The sequence below is a fragment of the Salvelinus namaycush genome, unplaced genomic scaffold, assembly GCF_016432855.1.
Source record: "Salvelinus namaycush isolate Seneca unplaced genomic scaffold, SaNama_1.0 Scaffold197, whole genome shotgun sequence".
In the NCBI taxonomy this organism is placed as follows: Eukaryota; Metazoa; Chordata; class Actinopteri; order Salmoniformes; family Salmonidae; genus Salvelinus; species Salvelinus namaycush.
Window position 1 is genome coordinate 235,870 of NW_024058752.1, and position 10,994 is coordinate 246,863.

Genomic DNA, 10,994 nt, shown 5'->3' on the forward strand with positions numbered 1-10,994 from the left:
GCCAATGTATGTATCGTTTTTTGTGTGCTCTAGGGCAACAGTGTCTAGATGGAATTTGTGGTCCTGGCGACTGGACCTTTTTTGGAACACCATTATTTTGGTCTTACTGGGATTTACTGTCAGGGCCCAGGTCTGGCAGAATCTGTGCAGAAGATCTAGGTGCTGCTGTAGGCCCTCCTTGGTTGGTGACAGAAGCACCAGATCATCAGCAAACAGTAGACATTTGACTTCGGATTCTCTCTCTCTCTCTCTCTCTCTCTCTCTCTCTCTCTCTCTCTCTCTCTCTCTCTCTCTCTCTCTCTCTCTCTCTCTCTCTCTCTCTCTCTCTTTCTTCTCCTCCTCCTCCTCCTCTCCAGGTTACCATTGCTTCAAGGCGGTGATGTTCTCTAACCTGCCTCCTCTCTCTCTCTCTCTCTCTCTCTCTCTCTCTCTCTCTCTCCTCTCCAGGTTATCGTTGTTTCAAGGCGGTGATGTTCTCTAACCTGCCTCCTGTCTCTCTCTCTCTCTCTCTCTCTCTCTCTCTCTCCTCTCCAGGTTATCGTTGTTTCAAGGCGGTGATGTTCTCTAACCTGTCTCCTGTCTCTCTCTCTCTCTCTCCTCTCCAGGTTACCGTTGTTTCAAGGCGGTGATGTTCTCTAACCTGTCTCTCTCTCCTCCTCTCCTCTCCAGGTTACCGTTGCTTCAAGGCGGTGATGTTCCTAACAGGCTTGATGTTTGGCTCTGTCATCATCTTTCTGCTGTGTTATAAGGAGCGTGTCCTGGACACCCAGCTGAGTGTGGAGGCCTCGGTGGGCATCGGCCTGGGCATCGGTACCCTCTGTGGCCTGGTCACCATGCTGGTGCGCTCCGTGGGACTCTTCATGGTGGGGCTGTTGCTGGGATTACTGCTGGGCATCGCCTCACTGGTAAGAATCATTTAGAAAAATAATAATAATATATTTAGATTCAATTTAGATCTAGGATCAGGTTTAGGATCAGGTTTAGGATCAGGTCTGGGATGATCAGGTCTGGGATCAGGTCTAGGATCAGGTCTAGGATCAGCTCTAGGATCAGGTCTGGGATCAGGTCTAGGATCAGGTCTAGGATCAGGTCTAGGATCAGGTCTGGGATGATCAGGTCTGGGATCAGGTCTAGGGTCAGGTCTAGGATCAGGTCTAGGATCAGGTCTAGGATCAGGTCTGGGATCAGGTCTAGGATCAGGTCTAGGATCAGGTCTAGGATCAGGTCTCCAGCTCCCGGACCATATGATATTGTTCTTTATGATTTAAACCGCTAAACTGATCCTAGATCAGCACTCCTTCTCTGAAATGCTTCATGATTTTGGGCCCTGTTTCCTAGTTTGTATTAATGTCCAGATATATTTTTTATTACACTCTGTGTACACTGAGTTAACGTGAATACAGTGAGTGGACAAAACATTAGGAATACCTGCTCTTTCCATGACACAGACTGACCAGGTGAATCCAGGTGAAACTATGATCCCTTATTGATGTCACTTGTTAAATCCACTTCAGTCAGTTTAGATGAAGGGGAGGAGACAGGTTAAATAGGGATTTTAAGCCTTAAAACAATTGAGACATGGATTGTGTATGTGTGCCTTTCAGAGGGTTAGTGGGGAAAATATTTAAGTGCCTTTGAACGGGGTATGGTAGTAGGTGCCAGGTGCCAGGTGCACCGGTTTGCGTCAAGAACTGCAACGCTGCTGGGTTTTCCAGACTCAACAGTTTCCCGTCTGTATCAAGAATGGTCCGCCACCCAAAGGACATCCAGCCAACTTGACACAACTGTGAGAAGCATTGGAGTCAACATGGGCCAGCTGTGGAACGCTTTCAACACCTTGTAGAGTCCATGTCCCGATGAATTGAGGCTGTTCTGAGGGAAAAACGGGGTGCAACCCATTATTAGGAAGGTGTTCCTAATGTTTTGTACACTCAGTGTATTCACGTTACCCCTGATCACATGTAAAGTTTCCTTATGGGGACAATAAGGTTCATTCGGTTGATTGGTTGGTTGAATCTCCATGCAGGTGGTAATGGGGGAGTTCCACCACCCCCGGACGGTGTGGGTGCCCCTGGGCGTGTTGTTGGGGTCAGGCATGCTGTTCGCCGTCCTCACCCTCCAATGGCAGCGCTTCTTCACCACCCTCTCCACCGCTGTGTTTGGCTCGGCTGTCATCACCGTCACTGTGGACTACTTCCTCGAGCTGTTCGCTCTGGTCAGGTGTGTTGGTGTTGTAGTTAGGGCTCTCTCCTCTCCTCGTCTCCTCCTCCCCTCTCCTCCTCTCCTCTCCCCTCTCCTCCTCTCCTCACCCCTCCTCTCCTCTCCTCACCCCTCTCCTCTCCTCCTCTCCTCCTCTCCCCTCTCCTCCTCTCCTCTCCCCTCTCCTCTCCTCACCCCTCTCCTCCTCTCCTCACCCATCCTCTCCTCTCCTCTCCTCACCACCCCTCCTCTCCTCCTCTCCTCACTCCTCTCCTCACCACTCCCCTCTCCTCACCCCTCTTCTCCTCCTCTCCTCCTCCCCTCTCCTCACCCTTCCTCTTCTCCTCTCCTCACCCCTCCTCTCCCCTCTCCTCCTCTCCGTACCCCTCCTCTCCCCTCTCCTCACCCCTCATCTCCCCTCCCTTCCTCTTCTCCTATCCTCACCCCTCCTCTCCCCTCTCCTCCTCTCCATACCCCTCCTCTCCCCTCTCCTCACCCCTCATCTCCCCTCCCTTCCTTTCTCCTCCTCACCCCTCCTCACCGCTCCCATCCTCTTCTCTCCTCTCCTCTGTTGCTCAGCTGGTAGAGCAAGGTGCTTCCAAAGCCAGGATCGTGAAGGCCACCCATCTGAAAATGTATTCAAATTTTTGCACGCACTACTGGAACTAACACTAACATTACTGTAAAATAACATTACAGTAAGATAACATTACTGTAAAATAACATTACAGTAAGATAACATTACTATAAGTGGCTTTGGGGAAAATAAGTGTCTGCTAAAGAGCATATATTAAACGTCTGTGGTTTGATTTCCAAGATTTCAGAAGTTGCATTACAGTGAGATAACACTACTGTAAAATAGCATTACAGTAAGATAACACTACTGTAAAATAGCATTACAGTAAGATAACACTACTGTAAAATAGCATTACAGTAAGATAACACTACTGTAAAATAGCATTACAGTAAGATAACACTACTGTAAAATAGCATTACAGTAAGATAACACTACTGTAAAATAGCATTACAGTAAGATAACACTACTGTAAAATAGCATTACAGTAAGATAACACTACTGTAAGTGGCTTCCAAGATTTCCAAGATTTCAGAAGTTGTCTGGACCACTGAAGGAGTCCGCTTAGTTCTAGGATTGTGAAAGAAAGTTCAGCTTTTTTTGAAGGGAAATAAACTGCGGTCTTAAACATTCTTATATAATTATAGGTAAATACATATTATAAACCGGGTAGTTTGGGTCCTGGATGCTGATTGGCTGACACAGCATTTCAACCTTGTGTATATCAGACAATATACCATGTGTATGATGCAAAAAATGCATGTTTATTGTTCTATTTATGTTGGTAACCAGTTTAAAATAGCAATAAGGTCCCTCGGGGGTTTGCCAACATACTACACCCCCTTCTTATTCCTTGACTCTGTTACAGATACATGTCGGAGAGGATCAAGGTGGCTCCGCCCCGTCCTCTCTGCTGGTTCACCTGGGTCGTCATGGGGCTGTGGCCTGTCCTGGCATTGCTGGGGGTCCTCATCCAATGGAAGGTAACCGCCGAGGGATATTCACACACTGAGGGTGAGTCTGAGCCCTGACCTTTAACCCTAATAGAGGGATACTCACACACTGAGGGTGAGTCTGATCCCTGACCTTTAACCCTAACAGAGGGATACTCACACACTGAGGGTGAGTCTGATCCCTGACCTTTAACCCTAACAGAGGGATACTCACACACTGAGGGTGAGTCTGATCCCTGACCTTTAACCCTAACAGAGGGATACTCACACACTGAGGGTGAGTCTGATCCCTGACCGTTAACCCTAATAGAGGGATACTCACACACTGAAGGTGAGTCTGATCCCTGACCTTTAACCCTAACAGAGGGATACTCACACACTGAGGGTGAGTCTGATCCCTGACCTTTAACCCTAACAGAGGGATACTCACACACTGAGGGTGAGTCTGATCCCTGACCTTTAACCCTAACAGAGGGATACTCACACACTGAGGGTGAGTGATAGATCTGGTGTGGTCTTGCCAGCTGTGGTCTTTGTCATATCAAGTTTCAAGTCAAGTCCTAGACATGATTAAAGTAACTGTCCAGTGTTTCCAGATTTCCATGAAATTTGACCTATAATTATTTACAATATGAGTGAAAGAGTTATCCTCACAAAAAATTAGTTTACCAAAAGCAGCTTTTCTGTGTTGGAATGGTGTGGGCGTACCCCAACAACATTAAAAATATTAATGCGAGTAGACCGCTGATTGGCCAGCTCATCCTCTATGCTCTAGACCACTGATTGGCCAGCTCATCCTCTATGCTCTAGACCACTGATTGGCCAGCTCATCCTCTACGCTCTAGACCACTGATTGGCCAGCTCATCCTCTAGACCGCTGATTGGCCAGCTCATCCTCTAGACCGCTGATTGGCCAGCTCATCCTCTATGCTCTAGACCACTGATTGGCCAGCTCATCCTCTATGCTCTAGACCACTGATTGGCCAGCTCATCCTCTACGCTCTAGACCGCTGATTGGCCAGCTCATCCTCTATGCTCTAGATCACTGATTGGCCAGCTCATCCTCTATGCTCTAGACCACTGATTGGCCAGCTCATCCTCTAGACCGCTGATTGGCCAGCTCATCCTCTAGACCGCTGATTGGCCAGCTCATCCTCTATGCTCTAGACCACTGATTGGCCAGCTCATCCTCTACGCTCTAGACCGCTGATTGGCCAGCTCATCCTCTATGCTCTAGACCACTGATTGGCCAGCTCATCCTCTATGCTCTAGACCACTGATTGGCCAGCTCATCCTCTAGACCGCTGATTGGCCAGCTCATCCTCTATGCTCTAGACCACTGATTGGCCAGCTCATCCTCTACGCTCTAGACCACTGATTGGCCAGCTCATCCTCTATGCTCTAGACCACTGATTGGCCAGGTCATCCTCTAGACCGCTGATTGGCCAGCTCATCCTCTATGCTCTAGACCACTGATTGGCCAGCTCATCCTCTACGCTCTAGACCGCTGATTGGCCAGCTCATCCTCTATGCTCTAGACCACTGATTGGCCAGCTCATCCTCTATGCTCTAGACCACTGATTGGCCAGCTCATCCTCTATGCTCTAGACCACTGATTGGCCAGCTCATCCTCTAGACCGCTGATTGGCCAGCTCATCCTCTATGCTCTAGACCACTGATTGGCCAGCTCATCCTCTACGCTCTAGACCACTGATTGGCCAGCTCATCCTCTAGACCGCTGATTGGCCAGCTCATCCTCTATGCTCTAGACCACTGATTGGCCAGCTCATCCTCTAGACCGCTGATTGGCCAGCTCATCCTCTATGCTCTAGACCACTGATTGGCCAGCTCATCCTCTATGCTCTAGACCACTGATTGGCCAGCTCATCCTCTAGACCGCTGATTGGCCAGCTCATCCTCTATGCTCTAGACCACTGATTGGCCAGCTCATCCTCTACGCTCTAGACCACTGATTGGCCAGCTCATCCTCTATGCTCTAGACCACTGATTGGCCAGCTCATCCTCTATGCTCTAGACCGCTGATTGGCCAGCTCATCCTCTATGCTCTAGACCGCTGATTGGCCAGCTCATCCTCTACGCTCTAGACCGCTGATTGGCCAGCTCATCCTCTACGCTCTAGACCGCTGATTGGCCAGCTCATCCTCTACGCTCTAGACCACTGATTGGCCAGCTCATCCTCTACGCTCTAGACCACTGATTGGCCAGCTCATCCTCTATGCTCTAGACCACTGATTGGCCAGCTCATCCTCTACGCTCTAGACCACTGATTGGCCAGCTCATCCTACTCAGGAGTAGCACATCATCCTCAAAGAGGAAATCGTTTTTTTTAAATGGTCTCTGTGAGATAGAAGTTTGAGGTGGGTTTTTTTTTTAAGTATTTTTTTTCTTCTGCCATTCATGCAATGGCCACAAATACGAGCATAGGATGAGTCAGAAACATTATTTTTGGTATGAGTTAACAGAATGTTAACTTTTAAACGTAAGCTTTTGACTGGGCAGTTACTTTAAGCCAAATCCAACACTACAAACCAATGGGGTCAGGACTAGGCTTAATCTGAGTCTAACTGGCCTGTAGTGTGATTTCTGCGTGTGGGAGTGTATTTTGTATTTATTAAGGATACCCATTAGCTGCTCTTCCTGGGAGTCCAGCAAAATTAAAGCAGTTTATACCATTTAAAAAAACATTACAATACATTCACAGATTTCACGACACACTGTGTGCCCTCAGGCCCCTACTTCACCACTACCACATATCTACAGTACTAAATCCATGTATGTTATCATGTGTACGTGTGTGTGTGTATAGTGCGTATGTTATCATGTGTGTGTATACATGTGTCTGTGCCTATGTTTGTGTTGCTTCACAGTCCCTGCTGTTCCATAAGGTGTTTTATCTGTGTTTTTAAATCTGATTCTACTGCTGCATCAGTTACCTGATGTGGAATAGAGTTCCATGTAGTCATGGCTCTATGTAGTACTGTGTACCTACCATAGTCTTTTCTGGGCTTGGGGACTGTGAAGAGACCTCTTGTGGCATGTCTTGTGGGGTATGCATGGGTGTCCGAGCTGTGTGCCAGTAGTTTTGACAGACAGCTCGGTGCATTCAACATGTCAATACCTCTCACAAATACAAGTAGCGATGAAGTCAATCTCTCCTCCACTTTGAGCCAGGAGAGATTGACATGCATATTATTAATATTAGACTCTGTGTACGTCCAAGGGCCAGCCGTGCTGCCCTGTTCTGAGCCAATTGTAATTTTCCTAAAATCCCTTATTGTGGCACCTGACCACATGACTGAACATTAGTCCAGGTGCGACAAAACTAGGGCCTGTAGGACCTGCCTCAATATCCACATTATTTATTACAAGATTTAGTTGAGGTTTAGTGAATGATTTGTCCCAAATATAATGCTTTTAGTTAAAAAAATAATATTTAGGACTAAGTTATTCCTTGCCACCCATTCTGAAACTAACTACAACTCTTTGTTAAGTGTTGCAGTCATTTCAGTCGCTGTAGTAGCTGACGTGTATAGTGTTGAGTCATCCGCATACAGAGACACACTGGCTTTACTCAAAGCTAGTGGCATGTCGTTAGTAAAGATTGAAAAATGTAATGGGCCTAGACAGCTACCCTGGGGAATTCCTGATTCTAACTGGATTATGTTGGAGAGGCTTCCATTAAAGAACACCCTCTGTGTTCTGTTAGACAGCTAACTCTTTATCCACAATATAGCAGGGGGTGTAAAGCCATAACACATACGTTTTTCCAGCAACAGACTATGATCGGTAATGTCAAAATCTGCACTGAAGTCTAACAAAGGTTGGAGGTAGGCTATATACCACCACAGAATCAACGATTTCATAGAACGAGGTTCTACATGTAATTATGCGTTAACAGGAAGTCACACATTTAATGTGATTAAACGGTGAACATTGTGATGGCTTGTGATCAAAGCATGTGCTCTAAATCAAGAGAAGGAAGGACACTTTGACTGTGGTGCTGTGGTTGGAATCTGGTGGTTGTCATAGTAACAACCTGTGGACCCCTCCTCCCCACTCTCCCAAGATTATACGTTTTGATTGCAGGGAAGAGGGTGAAGGGGGGGGGGGGGGGGCAGAGGGATGAGGGGGGGGGGGGCAGCAAGGAGGTCAAGGTGGGGTAGGGAGGTCAAGGGGGCAGGGACAGGATGGGAGAGGCAATGAGTTATAGAGAGGGGGGTTAGAGGGGTTAAGAGACCGGGTGAGGAAGAGAGGAGGGTTAGAGTGGGTAAGAGAAAGGGAGAAGCAGAGAGGAGGGTAAAGAGAGATGAGGGGGTGAGAGACAGGGAGAGGAAAAGAGGAGAGTAAAGAGGGGTGAGAGAAAGGGAGAAGCAGAGAGGAGGGTAAAGAGGGTTGAGATACAAGGAGAGGCGGAGAGGAGAGTAAAAAGAGATGATATGGGGTGAGAAGAGGTGAGAGACAAGGAGAGGCGGAGAGGAGAGTAAAAAGAGATGATATGGGGTGAGAAGAGGTGAGAGACAAGGAGAGGCGGAGAGGAGAGTAAAAAGAGATGATATGGGGTGAGAAGAGGTGAGAGACAAGGAGAGGCGGAGAGGAGAGTAAAAAGAGATGATATGGGGTGAGAAGAGGTGAGAGACAAGGAGAGGCGGAGAGGAGAGTAAAAAGAGATGATATGGGGTGAGAAGTGGTGAGAGACAAGGAGAGGCAGAGAGGAGGGTAAAGAGGACATCATTAAGTGGAGATAATGACAGATGGTGACTCTACCTCTGGCTGTGTGTGGACTGTTGAGGCATAAAATAGAGAGAGAGCAGCAGATATGACACAAATTCTAATGATAATGAACAGGGAACAGTAATATTAGTCCTGCTGATAATGAACAGGGAACAGTATTATTAGTCCTGTTGATAATGAACAGGGAACAGTATTATTAGTCCTGCTGATAATGAACAGGGAACAGTATTATTAGTCCTGCTGATAATGAACAGGGAACAGTATTATTAGTCCTGTTGATAATGAACAGGGAACAGTATTATTAGTCCTGTTGATAATGAACAGGGAACAGTAATATTAGTCCTGCTGATAATGAACAGGGAACAGTAGTTTTAGTCCTGTTGATAATGAACAGGGAACAGTATTATTAGTCCTGTTGATAATGAACAGGGAACAGTATTATTAGTCCTGCTGATAATGAACAGGGAACAGTATTATTAGTCCTGTTGATAATGAACAGGGAACAGTATTATTAGTCCTGTTGATAATGAACAGGGAACAGTATTATTAATCATGTGCTTCTTGGAGGAGGGTGTCAAAACATTGTAGGAGTCTGTTTGTGAGGCAGCACAATGTGTTGTCGTTTGCAGTATCCCCAGAGGGAGGCTGTATGAATGATGGAAGACAAGGTTTTCAGCAGACTGTCAGTCTCTTCCTCTGGATGCTGTATGAATGGGGGACTGTGCTATTTGTGCTGTTGGATGGAAGATGAGGAGGTTTCAGACTGTCTTTATTTATCTCTCTTCCTCTCTGTCTGTTTCTTATCCCACCCCCCCTCTCGCTCTCTCTCTCTCTACCCTTCATCTCTCTACCCTTCATCTCTCTCTCTCGCTCTCTCTCTCTACCCTTCATCTCTCTACCCTTCATCTCTCTCTCTCTCTCTCTCTCTCTACCCTTCGTCTCTGTCATTCTCTCTCTGCCCTCCCTCTCTCATCCTCTCCTCCTGTCTCTCTCTCTCTACTCTTCATCTCTCTCATTCTCTCTCTGCCCTCCCTCTCTCATCCTCTCCTCCTGTCTCTCTCTCTCTGCCCTCCCTCTCTCATCCTCTCCTCCTGTCTCTCTCTCTGTCTCCAGTGGTTCTCAGTCGACAGCAGCGGAGGGTCCAGTTGATGAGGATCCACCAGAAGGAAGAGAGGATGCAGAAAGAAGTGAGGAAGAAGAAGAAGAGGAGACAGAAGCAGTACCACCACCCTCCTCCACTTACCACCACCAACAACAAACCCCTCCTCCCTGAGCCTATCACCTACCACAGGAAACCAGACCACACTCTACGCTTCGATGGGGACGTGCTCTCTCCTGTAAGACCCTGGCTCTCTGGCTCTCTGCCTGTATGAGACCCAAATGGCATCTTTTTCCCTTTGGGCCCAGGCCAAAAGCAGTACACTATAGGGAATACTGTATCTAATTGCCGGTCTCAATGGGTGTCAATATGTCTGTGTCAATATATATTTGTGCCTATTTCAGTGTCTGTAAATAGGTATGTGTGCCTCCCAATATATCTTCTGTAAAACTGTGCCTGTCTTCAGCCTGTCTTCATATTTCTTCATCTGTCTTCATCTGTCTTCATCCTGTCTTCAGCCTGTCTTCATCTGTCTTCATCTGTCTTCATCTGTCTTCAGCCTGTCTTCAGCCTGTCTTCAGCCTGTCTTAATCTGTCTTAATCTGTCTTAATCTGTCTTCAGCCTGTCTTCATCTGTCTTCATCTGTCTTCAGCCTGTCTTCAGCCTGTCTTCAGCCTGTCTTCAGCCTGTCTTCATCTGTGTCGATCACTGTCTGTTTGTCTTGGCTCTGGACAAACCCTCGCCTTCTCTCTCTCTCCCTCCCTCTCCTTCTCTCTCCCTCCCTCTCCTTCTCTCTCCCTCTTCCTCCCTCCCTCCCTCCCTCTCCCCCTCCCTCCTCAGAGTTACATCGCTAGTTTCCGGGACAGACAGGTGGACAGACGAGGATACCCTCACCACGGCAGGCCCATCGCCAGGCACCACATAGCTGACCGAGACTACGACTGTGGATCCCAAGTACCCCTGACCGCCCCCAATGGACCGGCTGTACGGGTGTGACAATGACAATGCCCCATAGTGTTGTGGAGTGGTGCTGTCTGTCCATTCACTATCCAGAAAACGTCTTCAGTGTCTGGATTGAACGTTAATCTCTGGACCTATTTTTTTCTGAGGTGCATATAGACGTTGATGCCGTCCCTTCCCTTCTCTTTCGTTCAACCCTGAAACAATCAGTGTCCAGATTGAGATTGACCTTTGAACCCTGGACTGATTTATTGAAAGGCTGTTGATGTCTTCTCTTCTCTTTCCATTCCGTCCTTTAGTCTGTGGTTTTACGTGGGCTGTGTAACATCCCTGCTGTGGTTCCTACGTCTCAGCTCTTAAGAGAGAGCAAGGAAGCACTGACTGAAGTCTTCAAGACATCTCTTTATGAAGTGTTACAATTTCCCAGAATACCTGCAAACTTCTTTGGGAGGTGGA

The 10,994-nt window shown here is 47.5% G+C and overlaps 1 protein-coding gene across 1 annotated transcript in view; it reads left to right on the plus strand.

Moving 5' to 3' along the window:
• LOC120037893 (transmembrane protein 198-B-like) overlaps positions 1-10,574 on the plus strand; it is a 19,933-nt gene extending 9,359 nt beyond the window's left edge. The window contains exons 2-6 of the mRNA XM_038983857.1: positions 670-905; positions 2,027-2,220; positions 3,642-3,787; positions 9,592-9,815; positions 10,419-10,574. Coding sequence (XP_038839785.1) covers positions 670-905; positions 2,027-2,220; positions 3,642-3,787; positions 9,592-9,815; positions 10,419-10,574 — 956 coding nt within the window. The remainder of the gene's footprint in view (positions 1-669; positions 906-2,026; positions 2,221-3,641; positions 3,788-9,591; positions 9,816-10,418) is intronic.
• The last annotated feature ends 420 nt before the right edge of the window (positions 10,575-10,994 follow it).